This window comes from Poecilia reticulata, chromosome 9 (assembly GCF_904066995.2).
Source record: "Poecilia reticulata chromosome 9, P_reticulata-male-v2, whole genome shotgun sequence".
NCBI lineage: Eukaryota > Metazoa > Chordata > Actinopteri > Cyprinodontiformes > Poeciliidae > Poecilia > Poecilia reticulata.
The window spans coordinates 18,280,250-18,303,677 of record NC_088838.1 but is presented as its reverse complement, the minus strand read 5'-3'; the positions used below and the strand labels follow the sequence as shown (position 1 = coordinate 18,303,677).

The following is a 23,428-nucleotide window of genomic DNA, read 5'->3' as shown; positions in this document are numbered from 1 at the left end:
TCCTTTGCTAAAAACAAAATAGCATTTTAGCCTCTAGACAAGCAAAACAGGAAGCTACATATGGCTAAAAACTTGCAACTGGTTCTAAGTTCTCCCTGTGCATGCGTGGGTTCTCTCCGGGTACTCCGGCTTCCTCCCACAGTCCAAAAACATGACGGTCAGGTTAATTGGTTTCTCTAAACAAAAAAACTCTAAAGGTTTGTGCTTAAAAAACAGACTGATGACAGTTTGAAAAAGCAACAGAGGTTTTATTTACGAAACACTACAGAGATATAAATAAAAGTGGTTACAACTGGTCTTCAGTACCTTGCTTGGTGATAGCAACATGCTGTCGAAATGTCTAATATAAAAAAACCCCAGAAATCTACACAATCCAATTAAAGGTATTGCATATACACGTCATTTACATTGCTTCAGAAGAAAAAACAAGTCCCACTTTACAAAGTTTGTTTCATAACATCCAACAGAAGTCTTTGTCCTGAATTGTTAGAGAACAAAAATGATTAAGTCTTCATTATTCTGAAAAATTAGTGGAAATCAGACTACAAAGAAACATACCGAGATCAGTGAAGCTTGGAAGAAACACGAATCTTCACCGTCTTATGACAAATCTCAACATGTACAGATTTTTCTGCAGCAAAATAGTTTTGCATTATCTTCAGAGTTCACACACAGTGCAGGTCAGTGTTGCAGGCATCCACACATCTTAGGGAAAGACGCTTCAAAAGAAAGCCATGCAGTTTGGTCAAATTACAAAATCTTGGTCAAATGTGAAGCGAAAAAAAATATAAATCCTAAATAAATAAATTTAAAAAAAAAAGTTTACATGTAATAGAAAGAAAGCACTAAAACACTAGTAGGCACCTTTTTGATAAATGATTTCTAAGCATTAAATAAGTTCACATAAAGTAAAAACTGACTAAAGTAGAGGTCACTGGTTTTGTTTAAAAGAGACATGATTTTAGTGGTTTCTGATTTTAATTTTAGCAATGAGAAGTTCATATAATTTTTTTTATGTTCTCATGTGTAAATGCTAAACTGGAAACTGATCTTGATCTAAAATTTAATGGAGAAAAGCACACACATACACACACAGTGTGACATCACCTCTGTTCCTAAATAATGAGTGCTCATAAAATGAGCAATAATAGAAATAAATAAATGACTGCTCACAGCTGGAAGGCTAGAGACATATTTTAAATTTTTAAACACTGGGCATCAATGCACACATTTTTATGGCTATTTGAGTGTAGTAAGTTTTTGTCTTTATTTAACCCAGAACGTCTGTTGAAATGTGGACTTTTTTCTCCCAGATTCCCCTCTACATTTAGCCTGAGCAAAGAAACTCAGACTAAGTTGCCTCAACTCCAACCACCTTTCAACCAATATCAGACATTAATAAGTGTCTTTCTGTGGGCACCGTTTCACCTCCCACTATTCTGAAACCCAAGAGACGGAAAGATATATAGTTGTTTTATGTCTACTCAATAAAAATGTACTCCCAGGGGCAGACTTTAAAGAAATAAAATAAATTGAACATTTTTCTAATTTGACTCATTAGTTTCCAGTTGAAATTATAAATGTCTTGAGAAGTCTGTCAGAAATTGTTCCACACCGCCTGAACTACTTTTCTTTTTCTCTCTATTTGTACACATTTGCTAGAGTACATCTGTACACGTGTAGAGTACATTTACACACGTGTGCGCCAACAATCCTCACCTGCACTGTGATTTGACTGTCAAAAGAACTTTGTTTTGTTTTGCTGAGGTTGGGCAACTCCTCTTTAAGGCGTGGAATGGATTCATGTTCCCAAGACACTGAGCACCATCAGAGCCAGAAAAACAAAACTACTATCGCAAAAAGACATAAATGCCTAACAAAGATCTCCGTTCACAGGGACAGATCCCCCCCCTATGTTGCTACAATTAAGTGAACTATAAAATTAAGAACTGCTCCGTGTTGTTAAATGGAGACACACAGTAACAAAAATAAGCAACCAAAAGTTAGGAATTTGAAATGTGTCTCTTCATTCTCACTGCAGTTCACTGGCACTCAGAGTTATGTTCCAAAAAAAACAGGACAACCGGTCCGGCTCTCTCAGGTTATCCAGTTCTAACTTGGCTCGGTTTCAACACCGTTTTCCGTCTCCCCCTCCCCCCTCATCCACAGAATTAGTGCAGTAGTTAAGAGGCGTCACAGAGAGCGAATGAGTGAGCTACGTGTCAAAAAGGCACAAGTCCTAGGTGCCATTGTCCGTCATGCTGGTGCAGTCTGGAGAGGCTGCTGTTGGTGTGGAGGGCTCCTCTGAGCTCTGGACCGGATCCTTGGGCCAGTAGAGTTGACTCAGATTCTGATGGAGTTCGTCCAGTTCAGCTGGCAGAGGGATTCCCAGTTCCAGGTAAAGCGAGAGGGCGTCAAACCAGTCTTCCAGTTTCTGGAAAGATGGACTGTGGGAGGAGGAAGAGGAAGAGGAGGAGGAGAAAAGAAAAGATCAGTGAGGAGTTTTAGCTTAGAATCAGCCCGATGAGGTTAGGAGAAAACACGAGGAAGCAATTTGGCAGCAGGGACAAGTTTGTGTGCAAGCAGGTCCATACAGCATGTGAAACTGTTTGTTTTTCCTCTCTCTCTCCTCTGCCGCGGCCTTAAGGTGCAACGACGAGACGAAATCCAGCAACAAAACACAAACTGGTTTTGTGAAATGCTTTAATTTTTTTGCTTTTTTAAAATATTTTTGTTATGCTAGAGCAAAGTCCTGTTATATTTCACTTTTTTAATGCTGCAGGACACTTTTTAGTTCTGCTTTTAGCTTCAAAGGATCCTTTTAAATTCCTGAAGTCCCTATAAAAACACAACGCTCTTTGACTCAGGCTTCAAGGTTCATTAAGTAGACCTGACTTTAGCGTCAGGGGAGAAGAGGAAACTCCATGCCTAATTTTTGATGCTCCAGAAAATTCTAATAATTTGCATTTACTGTTCCTTAAAATTTAGAAGTCGTTTCTTTTTGTTGCTTTGCTCTTAACTTTTACTAGAAGCATGAAAACAGGTTGGATACTTTACTTAATGCCTTACAAAATGATTACACAATTTGACTTAGTGCTGTTATTTGAAGTTACAGAAAGCAGTTAAAATCATGTTAAACAAGTGTCTCTCTCTAAAACTAACCTATAAAGTCAAATCCTCTAAACAGTAAAAACTAATTTTAAAAAAAACTACAAAGAATCCATCGAGGCTTTAGGTAGTTAATGTCTATGGGAACATTTTTTACAACAGCTGTCAGCTACGTAGACCTGCCTGGTTGTTATGCTGATTAGTGGTAGCATCTGTGGAGTTGCATTTTAATAATCTGGACCAATTGAGTTATTCAAGGCCAATCGGTTTTTATACTATAGTATTTTGGAACAAAGTTGGATATGTTTTGTGCCGTTTTCTTGAAAAGTAAGCTTAAGAGGAGGCTCTCACCGGTTGTCTGGTGTGAGGTCGCAGCAGGCCACAGCCAGGGGAAAGAAAGCTGGAGGACAGTCTTCAGGGAGAAACTTCTCCACAAACTTGCCAACATTCAGGCCAAAGTCCAGCGTCCTGGGGAGGCACTCGGGGTCTGCGTACACTTTTCCGATAATCTGAATCGAATTACAAATAAAATCTTTTCATGGCATCCGAGAAACTTCGAATGTCTTTGCCAAGAAGGTATTTAACAAACTGGAGAAGGAAATGTGAAAGAACAGCAGCTTACCTCACAAAGAACGATCCCAAAAGAGAAAATATCCACCTTTTCGTCGTAGCGTTTACCTAAAATGACATCGAATAAAGAATAAAGTACATGCACTCTTTGATCCCATGACTGTCTTCTTCTCTCATAATTAAAACATTATTTCATTTTTTTTTTTTTAGTTTTCCTTGGGGAATAAGTCACCAACCATTTAGCATTTCTGGAGCCATCCAGTAAGGGTTTCCAACAACAGTATACCGCTTCTTCCGGTCAATGCGCCTCAACACCCTCTTCTTGGTTGAAGGTTTCTCCGGAGGAGGTTTAACTTTCTCCTCTACGATGAGTCGGGACAGACCGAAATCAGCAACCACTACAGTGTTGTCCTGTTGAAAGGGGAAACAAAGTGTTCACTGGTTTTTTACTGGAAAGACTGATCAGTGAATGCATCAACCAGAACGCTAAAAATTTTTTTTAAAATCTGTGACTTTCAAGGAATGACAAACAGGATTGCTTATAGATAATTTCAGAGAAAAATATCTGGGGCGTTTTTAGAATGACTACATGATTGTAGTTTTCTTCTTCATTGTATTTTAACAATTAATAATGTATTGTTTTCTATTTATACTGCTTTCTTCATAAAACTGCAACAAATGTCAACAAAGTGAAAGAGGACGGTCAGACGTCACCTACCAGTTTAACCAGGCAGTTGTGAGAGTTGAGGTCTCTGTGGATGATGCTCATTGAATGAAGGTAAGCCTAAGAGAAAAAGGGAAACTGATTTCTTAGGAATCACATAATTTATACTGCTACATTCACAATTTAATACAATTAGTAATCAAATCACTGATGTTTAATGGTCAATTTTCCCCCCCAAGGCAAAACAAAGAAAACAACTCACCATGCCAGAGGCGATGCTCTTTGCAAAACTGACTCTTTGTTGCCAAGGAAACGTGTCCTGTGAGTCCAGAGTGAAAACAAACAACAAAAAAAGACAAAAATTAACTTTTAGAGGCATCATAAATGTAAATACAGGGCTTGCACTAATTTTTAATTATACTTTGTCAAATACATCTCAATAAAAAGTGTTCCTACATGTTTTTATGACAGAAATCCAATCTGTTGTAGACACAAATTTCCAGAATTATCAAACTTGTTTTAAAGTATAAAAAGGACAGGTCACCAGAAAGTTTTGGCTAATAATTTAAAAGTTGTCAGGCTTTAAAAACAAAGCCTAGAAGAAAAGACAGACAAAAACGAGGGGTAGGCAGGTGAAAGAGTGGATGCATGTATGGATGGATTAAACTTTTAGGCAGAGGACTTGGCAAACAAATACTTTTCCACATTCTTTTTATTTTCTATCCTTATCCAGACCTTGGAAAGACGTAAACTAAATTCTGCAGTTTTCCAGACTTTTCTGAACTGTGTTACCAGAAGCTCAAAAACAAACTATATTCCTAATTCAAGCAAGAAAAAAAAAAACAACATAAACAACACTTGACATGACAGAGGAGGGCAGCAGGGTGAGGTAATTTTCCCCTGGTGAAACCTTCTCATATCTAAGCCTCCCGATTTCCAAACCTACGACTTAATGAGCCGAGATCTGTGTAGGAGGGTGGAGTTTACTTCAGGTCACCTGCACTCTGAGCTCCTTTAGAGTCCACCAAGCATGAAGGTTGTACAAAAGCAAGTTTAACTCACCATGTCTCTGATGAAGTCCTTCAGCGTTCCTCCTTCGATGAACTCCGTGATCAGATTCAGCCTCTTGTCTTTGTACAGCACACCGATGAACTTCAGTACGTGTGGATGGTCGAGGCTCCTCATTACCTTGACCTGAAATTCAGACGCGTGGTAGACAAGAAAAAAAAAAAAACAAGTTCCTGATTAATATAAGCAAGTTACCTCTAATCAGTTCTGAGCAGAGGAAAGCTTAGCACGTGTGAAGAAAGAATTAAATACAGGTCAAACTAATGAGTTCCCACCAGAGCAATGTGACAACCTGAAAATAACAATGTACAAAGGGGCGATTGTTGGAGCAAGCGGCGTGGCTTTCAGTTGTGAATCTTAACACAGACACGTGTGTGTGTGTGTGTGTGTGTGTGCGTGCGTGCGTGCGTGTGTGCGTGTGTGTGAGAGAAATCCCCGGCCTCCTGCTGCTCATTACCCACCTCCTTTAGAAAAGTTTTCTGCGTCTCCTCATCGCAACGGATCAGCTCCTTCATCACCATCACTTCCCCAGTGGCTTTGTGAGTCATCTGAGATGAAAGCAGGTATTATTTGAAGTTTAAAGAGTGCAAGAGATAAAATGCTGAATGGAAAAAGAGACGGGAGCTGCAGGCTGACCTTGATGGCCTGTCCAAAAAAGCCCTTCCCTAGGACTTCTCCGTGGATGAGGTCACAGGGTCGGAAAATGCGATGAGAGCAGCTGCTGGAGGACCTCAGGGATTCAGAGCGACCGATGTCTCTCGTGATCATCGGCGCCTCTTTCAGGGAGTTCGGGGACTTGCATATGCTGTTACTGCGCCTGAAACAAAGACAGATACAGACAGTTTAATGGCGTGTAGGCTCAGACCAAAAACAAGGAAGATGTAAGCATCTTAGACTCTCTCTGCGTACTTCAAAGACCTCCTTTTCAGCATGCCATCGTCAACTTCGTCTGTCCTCTCCAGGACCGTGTCGGACGGCGAGGACAGACGCATGCGGGACGTGGCCGGGACGCCCAGCTGGTTCCTAGGCGAGCCCAGTCGCAGCCGATCCAGACGCTGCCTCACCGGGTCGTACTCTATCAGTAGCTGCAGCGTGTGACTGGTGTGGTGGATCAGATCGTACACCTCAACGAGAAAAGGACATGCAAGACTGAAACAGCTTTTCCTCAAAGCAACGTGAACCAAACCTCCATGATATTTGTTTTTAATGACATTTTCATTTATTTTGTGCAACATGCGAGTGATCACCATTACTAAAAGTGAACATGTGTCACGTCACCCCACAGCGTTATACAAGATTCAAGTCAAAACAAGCCTCCAAGTAGCAGTAGGGATGCACAAAATGTTACAAATACATTGTCGTTCTCAGTCTAAGCAACATAAATGACACAAAAGATTGTTTGGAATGCAATCATTGGTGGAAAATGTATTCAAAAGGAACATGAGATCACACTCTGCATGCCAGTAATATTTCGAGCCAGTTAGTTGGAGTTGAATTGCAGTGGAGTAGAGAGTTGGAAGCACAAGTGATGTGAACTTATTATGTTCTCATCACGTCATCACTGATTTTTCTAAAAATGTCGCGTGACCTTCTAGTATTGTGAAGTAAAGGCCCTACAGAAACTAAACAAAAGTTACTAGGAACTCAAATAACGTAAAAAGGAAAATATAAACCAAACAAATTTATTCAAATTAAAATTAGGATGTTTCTAAACTTTCCAGAAAACCCTGTTATTTATGAAGGTTTTAATTTCTATGCATTTTAATAAAGTGGAAAATAAAAGACATGTCAGATATTAGTGTCAGAATTTGATTCCCTCCAGGTTATTGTGCCACAGCAAACCTACAAAGTGCAACCTGTGGAAAAATCTCCATATTGATGAGTGGTAAAAAAAAAGAAAAAAGAAAAACAGGCTAGATCAGCAATAACCAAAACAAAACAAGCACATGTCTGAAGGGAGAGGTTTCGAGGATGAGCCTTTAAGTAATTTAAAAGCCTTCCTCTCCCAACTCAAGAATGTTGGAAGAATGTGAGAAATGCAAAAATCCACATGTCAAGATGAGAACATGGCTTTGAAATATGCACTTGAGGCATGAAGCTAATGAGGAAACTTTTTCTTTTTTTTTTCTTTTTTTTTAAACTTTATTTTTTAAGATTTTTTAATACACATACATGCTTGGAACATTCAGATCCCCCTTTAACACAAAACGCAGAGCATTCAATTTGACAGGTGCAGTCATGTATGTAATAGTCAACAAAAAGCAGTAATTACATCTATTAATTGTTGTCAGTCGTTATAGAGGTTTCAGTTTTTTCCAATATTTGTTGAATTTGTGAGTAGCAAGTCTTAATGAGAAAGTCAGTCTCTCCATTGTGTGGATTTTCCCGACTATTTCCCTCCATTCCAAGTTTGTTGGCGGTTCCGGGTCCAACCACCTGCGGGTTATCGCTTTCCTTGCTCCTGCCAACAGTACTAAAAGCAGATATCTATCCGACTTCCCCAGTGTTTCGGGTAGATCACCCAGAAACACCACAGCAACATCATATCGCAAATTCAGGTCCATTTTAGCATTGATTTCCCCCATCACCTCCAACCAAAAGGGTGTAATCTTTGTACATTCCCAGAAGACATGAAAATGTCCCGCAGACTCATTCCCACAGTTCCTCCAACATTTTGCCTTTTCAGTATTGTTACAATGTTTACTTTTAATGTTCGGTGTAATAAAAAAAAACATACCATACATTTTCAGGTAAATTCCTTCCATAGGCCTGAACTTGATGTGTGAAGAGGAAACTTTGTTTGATCTGAAACATTTTCAGTTTCTGCAACACTGTAGCAGACATGGTGTTAAAAAAAAAAAAAAAAAGCTCACCTCCTTCTCCATCAGCGTCCCAACAGGCAGTCCATTGATCTCCAGGATCCTGTCTCCAACGTGGATAGCACTTCGCACCTCCGGACTGATAAGCATCCCTCTGACCCTGAAGCAAGAACAGGCGAGCGACTTAAAATCCACATCAAGCTTCCCACCACTACCTCATTTGCCGTGACACGCTTCCACACAAACACACTCACAGCAGCGGTTCACCAAACCTATAATCATGTCTTGCATAAAAGCATTACTCACACAACAGCGACACAGGCGCACAGATCCGCCGCCGGCAGTTTGCCACTTACTCTTTGACTTGAACGCTGGCCGCGCCGTTCACGTCCCTCAGCACGGACACAGAGAATCCCCTCTTCCCGTTAGCCGCCGAGGGCATCGAGATGAGCGTCACCGTGTGCGGCAGGGAGTCCAATATCGAGTCGTGTGAGCGTTTCTCCAACATGGGGGTGAGGATCACCTGCTTGTAGCACTTTCCACTGCAAAAGCAGGAAAGAAAATGGTTCCAATAATGCTCAAAATAATTAGGAGTATTAGCAAGTGTGTAAAAAAAATAAAAAATGAAAAATGTAATTTCGGCGTGAGAAACATGACTGATGATTCATGCTAAATGAAGCATAACGCATGTAATGCATGTAACCTGTAATGCAGGATTATTGAAGAAGTCTTTAACTTGACTAACAAAATATGTTGATATTTAATCAAATATGTATTGAAAGAAACGATGTCGATGAGAATTAACAAATATATTACAGTATTATGCATAGTACATTTAATGTTATTTTATTATTATTATTATTATATATATTATCAACTTTATCATGGCAGCGTTATGATTTTTTTTGTTTCAGTTCAACCCATCAAGGTCAAAGAGCAATGACACTAAAGGTCTGCATCTCCAGTGTTGAGTCCCACTGTTCTTTGACCCTTGGAGGCATCCCTACAAACCAGAATCAATTCAATGTTTAATGGCCAAGCCTTTCTATGGAATAAATGAGTCACATATTTAAATACAACTGAATAACCTTTTTCAAATGGTGTTTAAATTATGACATGTAATATTACCTTCCAAATGATGCATTCTTTAACTGGACTGTGGTAAATTCACCGTAGAGGAAGGAGACGTATTGCAAAAGATGATGCAGCAATCTTGTGTTTTTATCACCAGCTTTCATTTTCAGTCATTAACCTAGATTTCGACTCTGCATTCACCCCCTTAAAATCTCCTAGACCAACGTAAAACAAACTTACCAATAGAGTTTGGACCTCTCGACCAAGGCGTATGTGTCCCGGTCCTCGATGATCACCTTGCAGCTCAGACACACAAAACACTCGGGGTGGTACTTGTGTTCTCCAGCCACCTGCAACCAGAAGCAAGCCAACTGATGCTCCATGCAGGACAGAAGAGAAAACGATCTGTCGAGATCCTCTGCCATGTGATTAATAAGTGTGTGACTCTGTGAACCCTCCTTCACATTGAGCGGTGACACAGCGTCAACACCTGCTTCACTCTCAGCCTGTCTGGAATCTGCTCTGACGTCATCCAGGCAGGTCTGAGCTGTTTGTTTCACTGCTGCTTTCATGTCTCTCTCTCTCTCTCTCGCTCTGACACTTGCTGCACATGACTTACCAATTTCCCTTTCAGTAGTTTATGTCATGCTCTCTTAACATCTGTCTTTCCTCTTTCTCTCCCATGCAAGATGAGATAATGTTCCGGCGCTTGAGCAAGCAGTGGGCTTAGTAAATACAGAGCCTTGTAAAACTATTTGCTCCATTTGAATCACAAAGATATGAGAAAATCCTGCAATGGAGATATTTTTAGTAAATACTGTGATGCAGAAAATAGCTGCAATAAATTCAGATTTTCCTCCGTCTCTTTCTCCTCTGTTCTTCCAACGCTCCCAGTGACCTTTCACCTCTTCCCACCTCTGTGATTTGGGCATTTACTGCGGTGAAACTCTATCCAGACAGCTGAATGGAATAGTGTCAGCTAGTAATACATGGAAAACAATTATTGCACTCCAGACATTAAATTTATATTCATGTTGTGCAATAATGATATATTGTTAATCCCTACATGTTACAACAACAAAATGAAAAAAGATTTTATAGGGATTTTATGTAAAAGGCCAAGAGGAGCACAGAAAATAGCACATTAATGTGAAGTTAAAAACATTCTTCATGGTTTAGAATATTTTTTGGAAATAAAACTAAATAAAATGCGAGTTTACTTGTATTCAGCCCCTCTGATTCAATACTCTGTAGAAGCAGCTTTTAAGTGACTTCTAAAGGAAATTGATTTTCTTCAATTATTTAGGGGTTGTGAGACTAAAAGAAGCTAATTTTTTTTTAGATTCCACAAATAGGAAAACTGCATCCGCTTTCTCCCGCTTTACAATTCTGTTTTGGATTTAGTTATCCGGATTTATTATATGAAAATCTAAATAAAATACAAGGAAGTTGGTGGTTGTGAAGTGAAAAAATGTGCAAAAGATCAAGTGATATTAAAACATTTGCAACATTACTAATTTCAGATTAATTTATGCATCATGACGTCATAGATACAATCAATGTAATTGCAGACAAAATAGGTTTTCCACACAGTGTAATGAATCTTAAAGCTATTTCAGAACATTCCTAAGTTTTCCCATCTTCATGTTTGCTGCTTTGTGCTGGAGGGGCGTGCTCGAAAACAAAAATCCAAATCATTCCTTTTTTGCTCGACTATTCACATCTACCTGAAACTTAAGCACAGACAAGTTTGTGGTATTTTTCCAACATGTTCTGTAGCTGTGAGTCACTTCGTCTGTGCTGGAAGAGGATTCCCAGCTGCCTGAAGGTGATGCCGACAAAAACGATTGCGACATCTCCTGAGCTTGTCTGTAACTCCTCACCTTTGAGCACAAAAACAAAACCATCCCCCTCGGTTACGCCCTGCCCCGGGCCTAAACAGTGAGACGCAAGACAACAGACCAATGTAGCAACAGAGCAGAATTTCATAAACTGATCCTGAAAACTGCTTAAGCAAAAAAAAAAAAAATCCAATTTCATCAATAAACAAACAAACTAGAACAAGAGCAGTTGTGTCCTGGGCTGGGATGCCGAACATGCAGCAGCAGCAGAAGCAGCTTTGTACGAGCCTCCTCTGCTCCTGGACCACAATGCTTTTCTGTCTGGCCGATCGGCCGCGGTGCCAGTTCAGTCCTGCCAAAAAAACGCTCGGTGAAGCTGATGAAGCTGGACGCCAATGGCACAATGTAAAAAAAAAAAAACTCCGCCTGTTGCTTGGTGGCAGAAAGAAAACGTCAGTCTGACCGCATGTTAGCTGGGTGACCCCGTTTGTGTCCAGCAGCAGAAGCTTCCATCTGAAGGACTTTTACTGCTTACTTATTTATTGACTCCGTTTTGTTTGAAGCGAGCACCGTTTACTCTGTCAAATACTGATATTGGATCTCCAAAAAGCCATCTATGCACGTCATCATAACTGTGGGTAATATCAACAGAGCTTCTCGCCACACTGGACTCTAACATGCTCCAAAACCGCCGCATGTTCTGGTTTTTTCCCCACTCGGTTCTGCATGTGGGGAAGTGAACCGTGGAGAACTTCTGTACAGAGAAGGAGCAGAGTGGGGCCTCTTGGGGGGGAAAACTAATTCACAAGTCTATGCAGAGCCCCCTTCTGCACGATTCAGCAGCAGGCCAAAAACAAGTATCGTTCACAACTGAAAAACAAAAGCATCTCACTAATAAGGTCCACCAGAAAAATAAAACTGGAGCACGACACAGGCTGTGTGAAATTTGTTTTCATAGATTGAGGGCAAAACAAATTAGCTGCTTGTGTTTTATTATGCACGCACACAGCGTTGCAGTTAATTTATGATCCAAATTAAATCAACACTACTTTAAAACCTTATTGTTTAAATTCTAGTTTGTAAATCTTTGATGCCTTTCTTTCTATTTGCAAAATTTAAGAGAGTTTAACTACACCAATCTAAAGCCATTTTAAAAGATTTTATTCCAAAAAAAAAAAAAAGAAAATTTAGCCTTAAAAAGAATAATCAGCATTCATCGATGGTTTCACTTGCCATGTAAATCTAAAACTAGTGCCCTAAGAAATCTATTTTATTATTTTTAACACCGAGTGTATCTTTTCTTTTAAAATATTTACTTCTTTGCCAATATAGAAAAGAACATTACTAAAATGAAATAATCTGTTTTTGCAGTAACCTAATCTCACTGCACCAATACACTGAAAATGGGCCGTTATCAAGTCTTATCAAGCCTTTCAGCAGGTTAATGATCCAAAACATTTGATTAAATCAACATAGAAACTCAACAGAGACAAAAGGATGTCCGCTTCAATCCCAAAACACAAATACAATAGAAACCTGATGAGTGAGCTGAAGATATCTAGAGTAGTTCAAAAGCCATCTGTGATCATTTTCCTTTTACCATCTGTTATTAGTATTTACACCAGAACGATATTTAGGCTATTTTTTAATCAGCATGAAAAAAAGAGAAAAGCTCAAATTGAATCAAGAGCAGAGTTTGGCTGGAGTCTCCACATCTCTCAGTCCTTCCTGCCCCGGAGTGCTCCCAAACCGTTTCAGATTTACATTTATCAACATACTCACTTGGATAATTAGACCACATTCACAAAAAATAAAGAGCTGGCCTCTCTTCAGCAGTTCAAGCAAAAGGGGGGAAAAAATCCCACAAATAAGAAAAGTGGACTGACATCACGGTTCACTTCCCCACATGTGAGATTCCTGCATAAAGTAATATAATTAAATCAGAACTATTGGCTTTAGATTGATGTGAACACTATTTAAATTTCAGATTAGGTCACCATGCCAAGGAACCAATAAAAGCTCCTGGGTTTGCAAGACATTGGTAGTTATACAAAAAGATATACTTTTAGTCCCTTTAAGGAGTTTAAATTTAAAAAACCCTCCAGCCCTTTCACCTCGATTCTGTCGTGACTGTTAGATGCTCTCATTGTTAAATTCATAAAGAGCTTTTCAACTCCCCCCCAAAATAAAAATAAAACTGCTTACAAACTTTACAATGAATAAACAGTTTCTGCTAAAACACCGTCTCAAGATGGTTTGTGACAACAGGTTGGCATCTACCAGTAAAAAATGTAAAACAATAATAACGGACTTACCATGGCAGGTCCCGTCATGAGCAGCGAACAGCCGTGACAGAGCTCCCCAAACTTCTCCCAGTAGTGTTTCTGACAGTACAGCTTGCCATCCTTCTCATAGTACCAGTTAGTGAGGTTGTCAGAGCAGACGGAGCATCTGGAAAGACAAAGAGAGTCAGACCGCTGCAGAAATCAAAGCAGCACAAGAGATGCAGGATCTTCTACACCGTACAACTGTACAGTCCGTTATTTTTTTTTCCTCTAGGAAGCTAAAAGCAAAAAAAATCTTTAAAAAATGTATCTGTCTTTTGTGAGATCGGCAATCCACTGCGATCAAACATGTCTAGAACAGGGTTTCTACACATGTTCACGATGAAAGTCTATGTTTTAAACCAGCTATGCGCTTAGTTGATTTTTTAGCAAATTTCACAAGTATAAAAACAAAAGTTTAGAAAAACTTCAATGTAGAGGTTGCTATTGAAATCAGGGTTTAAATAGAAAACCCAAGATGGTGGATGGGTGGATGGATGCTGGGATACTTATTCAACCCAAACCACTAAAATACTTGGTTTCAGATCGCTAAGGATCCCATCACAAATTATCCACAAGTCATTCTTTGAAGGTTCAAGTATAGCCTTAAGACTTTGTTTTTGGGACCAAAGTCCCCCTTTTTCTTGATATGCAAAACACAGGAGAGCCTTATTTAACAATAAAACCCCTTTTGAGTTAATTAATCACACACTCACAGAAATGTTTAAAATGTTAACAGGGATCCACAAATTTGATTGGCTTTCGTTGATTGAGCTTATAATTAGAGCAAAGAGACCCTTTCCAGAAGAAACATTTACAGAATGGTTGCACTTTAAATAATTGCAAAACACAGATATAACAACACTTTTTTCAACCTGTTGCACAAGTGTTGTTCATAATGTACAGGACACAGAACGGAGCTGGTACATAAACACTCAGGTTGTTCCGGAGAATAAAAACATGTACTTTTCTACTTTTCTTTGTTCAACAAGGCGTAGATACATTTTGTCTCTGGGATGTGTAGGAACTTGCATGGCTGCCGTTATTTTAGCTTTGCGGAGTCGTTCCACCCATGAAGCTGATTAAAATCAATCTTTTGTAAACTAAAGGTATAGAATGATTCTAGGACCTTGAAAAGATTAAACTTTTCAAGAAAATAGAAGCGAGATAGAAAACTCCAAAAGCACTAGGTAGGCAAAAAAACATGTATCCACAAGGACAAAGTCTGCAGATCACCCTGCTGTTTATTGTTTTGTTTGCTTACAACTGTGCATCGCTGTTCTTTTCCTTATCTTGGTCAATGTAAACACTGAAAAACCATCTGCTAACCTTTAGGCCAAGACATGCAAAGTAAACCATTAAAATACTTCTGGCACAAGTTTGGGCTATATTCTCTTGGGTAAGATCCTCTTCTGTCAAATCCCTTCGCAATTAAAGAGAAACATTTCCCAACCCAATAAGATCAACACGTACCGATCCAAATGTTTACTTGGATTTCTGCTGACTGCTTCAGCTGCTGATTAGTCTGTCACCTGAGGTGAAGCTTGACACAGTAAAGGAACTTTAATGACAACAACCTAGTGACAAAATGTTCAGAGGAAGGAATGCAGAAGATGCCCCAAACTAGGAAGTGCTTACAGTCCAATAGCATTTCCTCAATCAAGCAGCACCGATTATGTAAATCATGGAGGAAACTGCCTTGCTGGGGTTTTACGTTATTGAAAAGTCTGCTGTGAGGTTTCCAATGTTGTTGCCTTCATTATTCAACCTTTACCCTCCCACTATGGTTTCTATGAAATCCTGCCACATTATGCTGAAAGACGTCTAAGATTTAGGTCACAGCTTGCAGGCAAACAAATAGGGTTGTTATGCCTTAAACTCACCCAATGGTGAAATGAAACAAAGACACCAAAAAGAGCAACTAGCATTTAGTACACATCAAGGCATTCGGGACGGTTTGCAAATATAAACTGTAGTAACCTTCTGATTGACAATTTTCTTTAATTTAGGTGGGCGTATGGTCAATGTACAGAATAATTTAAAATTTTCTTAAGAGTGAAAGGAATCCTAATTGATCCCTCATGCAAGTAAGCATAGGTTATCAGCATTTTCACATTGTTTTTTGAGTTTTCAGCAGCCTACATGTGACAGCCGCACATCATGTTGCTTTCTGTACCGTAGGTATGGTTGATCCCGGATTATTGACTTTGGCACCACATCCAGATATTTGAGTTATCTGGCTTTACTTTAGAAGGAGCTGTCCTGCAGAAGGAGGAACACATGGTTTTGTTTCGACTGCAGAGAGAAATGCAGGGAACTGGGAAAAAAAAACAAAAAAAACATTGGCTCTCAGGCAGCAAAGCATCAACATGCAGAGACACAAGTGTTACTGCTTCCAGAAAAAATGTGAAGAAAAAACGTTGAAGATAAACCAGAGGTCAGCAAAATGACTCCGGCTTCAGACAACTCGCTGTGATTTGATGAGTCAAAAACGGAGAACAAAGTTTGCTGAGGTGAAGGCTGCGTGAGTAATAATGGCTGCGGTTGCAGCTGTTTTAAAGGCCAAGCATCTGATGTAAGTGAAAAGGGGCCAAAAATTGTTTAATTTTAGTACCAGTAAATGCAATGACTTGGACAGAACAGCTGGCATCAAATAAAAACGTTTGTAAAACTTTGAGAGTTTACATGTGTGCAGCCCAAATAAAGATATACATTTTTCTAAAACTTTCCTCCAGTACTTTTAGTTCTCACAGTGGAAGATGGAAAAGTAGTTTAACTTTAGATTTTACAACTCACAAAATGTCCAATGGATAGTTTTAATAGATGCTAATAAAGAATAAAGTACAATGACTAGGTATACTCTCTCATTTTTACTTAGATGTAGAGCTGCAACGACTCTTTGAATTATTTGATTAACTCCAAGCTTCATTACCATTTAATACGCCATGTTCCGGCCGCCATGTTAGCATTGCTAGCACATTGCTAAGTGCTAGCTATGAGTTGCTAAGTGCTAGCAATATAACATGTCCAATTTTTAAGTTCAGTCTGGAGAATCCGGGGAGATTCCATTGATTGATAATGTCTGGCTTTTATTGTTTTTTTGGGGGGGATCAATAGGCATCCTTAAAATGACTGGCGCGATGCCTTTCTCCTCCTTTCTTGGTGTGTGCATGCAGGTACAGCGGAAATTCACAGCGGGTTGCTGTAACTGATGCTTAGCATAAATGTAGCTTTATGGACAAACCAGGAAATGCATTTCCTATCGTCCTGGTTGCATCAAATGCATGGCAGAGCGCACTGTGGCGGTATGTACGTTTCTGTGTGTAACGAAGCCGCCAAATCTGGTCACACACATGGTCACAAAAGTTAGAAATGGCTGGGCAAAGTGAGTTAATCTATTAAATTGACTGAGGATCAAAACTGGAGTATAGACATTTTGGAAACACTTTATTTGAAGGGGTGTGCATAAGACTGACATGACACTGTCATAAACATGACATAACACCTGTCATGAACATAAAGAAGTCTTTATGAATATTTATGACAGTTGTCATGAAGTGTCATTCCGTAAATAATGACACTTTTAATGCAAAGTTGCTCTAAAAGTTGCATTAAAAGTCAATTACAAGTGCCAACTTTGCATGATTTTGTAAATTATAATAATTTAATGCAGATGTTATGTCAGTCTTATGCACACCCCTTCAAAAAAAGTGTTACCGACATGTTCTCTGTCTCTGTGAGCCTGCTGCTTTATTATTAAGCTGAACATAATTTAGCATAATTTTGTTCCAGTTAACTTAAAAAATGAGCTTTTGTTGTGATTTAATTTTTTAAACTACAGAAAAGTATTTGTTAGAGATGCACACTTATGTAAATTTGAGCTGATGTTGAATGTTGATATCTGATATTTATACTGTTATGGCAGTATTTACCAGTATTTTTATTTTATCAATTTTTTTTTATTACTCAATTAATCGCCAGAATAATGTGTAAAATGCTCAAAAACTAAAAAACAAACATTTACAACACCCCTACTTAGATCCAATAAACTATTATAAAAGTAAATTATATTCACACCAAGATATTTCAAGTATTTCATTTTAATAATGTTGATCAATTTAGCATACGGCTAATTAAAATCCAGAATTCAGTTTCTCATAAAATCTAGATTATTATGCAATATCAATTAAAGTGAATATATGTAACAGAAATATAAAGCTGCGACCTGGAAAGTTTTGTTATTTTTATTTATCTGATGTCCTAATTTTCTATTTAGCATAATTTTGGGTTGTCGTATAAAAACACACATTCTAATTCTGCAATATTTCAACATAACATTTTTAAATGACTCTTCCTTGGTGACGACATGTCCCACAGCATGATTCTCCCTCTCCCTTGTGCGTTAATAGACGTACCAAGGATATGAGTTCATAAGGCGGGCTTTTATCCTACAAACAGCATAATTTTCCATTGAACCTTATCTCAAGCTGTTTGTGGGAAATTGTGACTGTTTCGTAGTTTTCTGGAAACCAGAGTAAGAATTTCTATTGTTTAGAAAGCCTGCCTCATGATGGACTAATGAACATCCTGCCTCATACCTCAGTAAGGGTCCTTCTAAAGTCCAATGATTCAAATTATCCAGTCAAACTTAAAAACAGCAGCAATTCCGGTTTTATGCTTCATCATGTGTCTGAAGGAGCTTCTTTGAAAGCTCACATTTCTAAACGTCCTTAATTTGAACATCAGACTTGAAGTATCTTTTAATAACATTCACATCCTTTTTCTATCTTGTGAGTGATTAGTTTGCATGTTCAATGCAGACATGAAAAGAACCATTGTTTATGGATGAAGTTTGAACCACATTGTGTGAGGAAGGAAAAAAAGACATTCCAGTGGATCCAAACGGTTAGCTTTGAATATCCCATTGTGATGAACTTGTGCTGGTTACGATTCTTTGACATGAGATTTTAGACGGTTCCGATTTTTAAAAATTAGGCTAAAAAAAAAAAAATCTGTTTACATGATCATCTATGTTTAGTGGTTAATTATCACCCTAAAACGGTCCTGCTAAAATAAAATAAAAGCATTTAGGAAAGCGTAGCAGCTCAGCCTGGATTGGCGTTACCAGGTGATACTAGCATACTTAAACTGTCAAGGTAAAAGGTATATTAAAATGAGGAAAATATGTCAAGTGTCAACAGAAAAAAGGAGAAATCACTTCCCCATAAAACAATCAAAAACTGTGTAATTATGTCCACATAATGCCTGAATGAGATGATGCTAGAGTCGTTATAAAAACACCTGAATCCTTCATCTACACACTGCTGAATGGAGGCAGAGAACATTAATTCAGGTGGCTCTAAGGCAAACAATGGCATCGACATTGCTGCACAAACACTACAAAGCAAACATTACTCATTTCCTAAAACCCACATTCCTCGTTGTATTTAGAGGGTGAGACGTGACCAATGGAGCTTAAAACATCTGCAAATGTCCTACACTATAACATCATTTCAGGGCATCGTTCATCCCCAAAAGACTTCGTTCGCCTCAGATGAAGATAGATCTGTCAACCAGTAATTTTAATTGGCATGCATGAAAGAAAAATGTCAGCTTGTTCTAGCTGTAAGAAACATATTTGGTTTATACCACAGCAAAGTCACAAGGACTCCAATAAGTTCAACACATGGAACAGGCAAAATGTGAGCCATTCATTTCTTGACTTTCCAGAAATAGTGTGTTCATCAGCAATCCCATTCAACCTCTGCACATTTACCTGCGGAAGGAAGATTAGGATTTAAGCACTCTTCTTTTTTTAATATAGTGGTGGAAAATGTCTCTGCATGTTAACAGAAGCTACCATCTTTGAAATTATATACAGCAGAAGAAAGAAATGAAGATGAATTAAGAAGGCCAAGCAGCTCCACCCTGTACTGTGGCAAGCTTTGATAAGATCTCCAGCACTGCACACAGAGTGAGAAACAAAAGCTAAGTGGCTTGCTTTGTTAAAGAAATGAAAAGAAAAAAAAGAAAAAAAGGACTTTGGTGGTGTCTGAAACAGCAATTTACAGATCTGAATCGCTGTCTAGGAATGTGCAGCACAAGCTAATGTAGTGTTACCTATGGGACTCAGTAACACCACCAGGTTTACTGGAACAGGAGTGACGTTCGCTCACAAGAATGTTACACAAGGTGGAGGTGCGAGTAGGGCAAAGTGGCAGGCAACATGTGGACAATGGAAAAAAGAAAACACACTGCATATTCTTTCAGCAAGGACACGTTTTATTTTTGCTTTCTTAAGACGCATTGTCTGGCAGAGAATGCCACCAGAGATAAGAGTGTCAGTTTACGAAGGTGCCGAGTTACAAACACACATGCAAAACATGTCGGCTCTGCAGCTTTAAGACAGAGTGGGGGGGCTGGGGGGAAACAATCTATGTATTAAGTACAAATAAAAGAGGCGAGTTGCAATGTAACGGTGTCAGGTCATTTGAATGAGATAAGAGGTTTAATTTGTTACTGCAGAGTCGGTATCTTTAAAGGGTGTAAAATCGGGTTATGCGAGGACACTAAAACTCAACTTAAGTAAAACTCTTGTTTTAAGTTTTTGAATGTAACAATTTTAATCATTTCAATAAAGTGACAAACATTATTTGTATATAATAATAGAGTAATTTCAGTAACAAGATGCTGTTTTTTAGGCCTAAAATAAAAATGTGGTGAAGAATTTACTGAATGCACAATGTACAAAAAGATATCTTACAAATTTTTATCTGCTGTTGAAATTGGTTAATTTCCTGTTTGGTGTTCAACACAATTTTAGCTTTTTTTTTTTTTTGTGCGGATATTTTTATTATTTGGGTTTATTTTCTTTAAAGCTTGATGGACTTGTGGTATCATGAAACCTCAGAGAAAAAGAAAAAAGTATTTTTCAAGGAAAACCAGAAAAACAGGTTGGTAAGTTTATTTAAAATAAAAAACATGCACTTTCTAGGGACGGGCAATGTTATATTGCTCGTTAGGTAAAAAAAAAAAAAAGAATATACTGTGAAAGGTTAGTGATTAGTGATAAATTAGATTAAAGTAATTCTAAAGATTGCAGATATTTTTGGGGGGTTCCAATCTGACTTAAATATCTTCTCACAAAGTTGTTTTCTACACCAGGCTACTTTTAAACAAATATCTAGTGCCATTTCTAGTCATGTTGTCTTGAAAGTTAATATTTAATGAGGTGTTTTTTTTTTTGTATTTTAACAGAAATACATGCAGTGAAGGCTCATTAATATGTGAAGAAGGGAGAAGACATTTCTAGCTAAAGCTAAATTGAAAGCTGCGTCACCAACTAATCCATTGGATTTGAAAATAAACAGTAAACTTGGATTAAAACAAGTTAATCAAAACTTGATTAACTTGTTAATCAAGTTTTGATTAACAAGTTAATTCAGCAAATGTTTGTAATTTGCTGAAATTACAAAAAAAATAAGCAGGGAATACATGAGATTGAGCATTTGTGCTAGAGACTGAGAATACTGTTACTTCATAATGACTAGAACCACATCAAAATCAGCCGGCTATATCAATCTTTTATAGAGTTTTTCTCTTTTTTAATGTGCACCCCTCTTTAAATAACAGTAAGAAAAAATATCCTTAAAGGTTAATCTTACAACTGAAAAAGTTTGAAGTGGAAAAAGTGTTGAAATATTGGTGTACACAACACAAAATAATTCTATTTTCATTGCAGCACCCAAACAGCACATTCACCTGTAAAAATATATTCTTTTCTTCAATAATGTCTCAAACATGTGAGAGGACTCTGGTTCGCATTGGTGTAGTTTTCTTAAATTAGTCAAACAAATGTTTTGTTTTTGCTTTTCAAATGCAAATTCAAAACAACAAAGCGTATTATCATCAGGAGGAAACATGAACATCAATTGTTAACTAAAGGGAGAAACCCTGTGGAGAGTTATATCAGGTAGGCATGTGAGGTATTCACCTGTGTGTGTGTGTGTGTGTGTGTGTAGGTTCACTGCCCCAAACACACACACCCTGAGCTTTGAGGGCCAGAGAGGTTTGAGCAGCATCACCACTGAGGCAATCATTAAGCCTCAGTACACAAGGACAAAGTCCTCCAGAACAGGACCATCACCAGCCCTGCTTTGTGACACCGACAGGAATGTCTGGGGGTTGTGCACAAACACAAGCGGGTTCGGGGATCATCTACGTTATAAAAGGTTTAAAAGCTTTTCTACTTTTTTTTTTATTATTTGCTGAGACTAAACCCGAGCTCAAGGTTGCATGGGCGTGTCCCAAAAAAAAAAAAAATCCCTAACCTGGGATCACTTACTGAAAGCAGGCGTTGTGCCAGGTATCCTGGAGGACCTTCATCTGGAATGAGTCTTGAATTTTTCCTCCACAGCCCGCACAATAACAGTTACCTGCAAAAAAAAGCAAGTGTTCAGTCAATGCTTGAGAAGTGAGAGAAAAACAGTCTAAAATTAGTAACAATAGAAGCCGAGTTCAATTCAATTCAATTCAATCAACGACAGTCCACGCCACCGAAACCTAAAAATATTTTTTTTTAAAAGCGTAGAAAAGTGTATGAATTAAAAAGTGGCTCCTATTTGTAAAGCGCTACAAACGGCTAGCTCCAGTAAAACAAAAATAACCTCGCCTCATTATAGAATAACAACCTGAAAGCACTCCTTACTTTCTGGTTCCTCCATCGACTCTACCGAGAGCGTTGTCGAGATTTGTGCTCCTTCTACCAGCTTCTCATTCTGCAGCAGCGGAGCCGTCGTGAGTCGCCTCTCGTTTACATCCCAGACCTCCACTCAGCTCTGAATACATCAGGAGGAAAATCACTAATTCCCCCCCCTCCCCTCTTTAAAGCCGCGCACAAATACGAAGACCAAATTCCTGGTGGACGGAGCTGCTTTTCTCGCTTGCTGGCAGGACAAGTGACGTAATGCGGTCGCCACATTCCTGTACGGAGAGCGGAAAGGCTCAGCTGCAGCACCTGGAGGCAGAAAAGGGCTCAAAACTGTAGACAAAATGAGAAAAGGAGGGACATCGACGCCATCTAAAGGCCATGTGACAGTATTGCCACACACTGAAGATATAAACCAAACCAAACCAACTTTATTTATAAAGCACTTTAAAACAACCACAGCTGATACAAAGTGATGTACATTAAAACGCAACATAATAAAAATAAATAAATAAAAACTTACAGTTTAAAAGCAAAAACATACAATTTAAAACTAGATCCCGCTGGTGTTGAAAGCCAAGTAAAATAGATGGGTTTTAAGACGAGCTTTAACACCCACAAACACCCACATGAAATATACCGATATTATGAATAATAGTTTTTTCTTAGGGAGTAAATGTAGGGTAGAGTTCGACATTATTTGTCACAGTCTTTGAGTGTCTGAGTCTTGGGTTTTTGATTATGTTTGATCATATTCTTGTGGAAAATGTGTCTTCTATAATGTGTGAATGACTGAATGTAGTGTGAAGCGCTTTGGGGTCATCTGGACTTGATAAAACACAAGTACAGGCCATTTCTACATGTTTCTTATGTAAAAAAAATTAGTTAAAACACTTCAAAGAGCATCATTCAAGCAGCTACCTGCACTTTGTCTCTGACAACCATGACTTTATCAGCAGTACTATGGTCATCAGCTTTTTAGAAGCACATGCAGACTGTCTTAGGATTCTACTATTTCATCTCACATATTATCTTAACTAGGTATTCAAAAGTGACAGAAGGTCTGAGTGTATGAGCGAAAATGTTTTTTGAATAAGGACTTAAATTGTTAAGGGCGAAATTAAAAAACGTCACCCTATGTGAAATGTTGAAGAACCACAGTTTTAAATTTCAATTTCCATAGCCACATTCAGGATGAAAATTCACTTTTAAAAAAACCTGGTGGACAAATTGAAGTCGGCTATATTATAAAC

The 23,428-nt window shown here is 38.4% G+C and overlaps 1 protein-coding gene across 1 annotated transcript; it reads right to left on the bottom strand.

Annotated features, from left to right (window-relative positions):
* Nucleotides 1-227: 227 nt before the first annotated feature.
* limk2 (LIM domain kinase 2) lies at nucleotides 228-23,173 on the bottom strand. The gene is made up of 16 exons (XM_008418656.3): nucleotides 22,176-23,173; nucleotides 21,813-21,903; nucleotides 13,460-13,595; nucleotides 9,544-9,653; nucleotides 8,586-8,771; nucleotides 8,284-8,389; nucleotides 6,320-6,534; nucleotides 6,047-6,227; nucleotides 5,872-5,958; nucleotides 5,405-5,536; nucleotides 4,605-4,661; nucleotides 4,397-4,462; nucleotides 3,915-4,089; nucleotides 3,731-3,786; nucleotides 3,460-3,617; nucleotides 228-2,447 (listed from the first exon to the last, which is right to left on the bottom strand). The coding sequence occupies exons 1-16, from the start codon at nucleotides 22,189-22,191 to the stop codon at nucleotides 2,240-2,242; spliced, it is 1,980 nt and encodes a 659-aa protein (XP_008416878.2). The 5' UTR covers nucleotides 22,192-23,173; the 3' UTR covers nucleotides 228-2,239.
* Nucleotides 23,174-23,428: the final 255 nt, after the last annotated feature.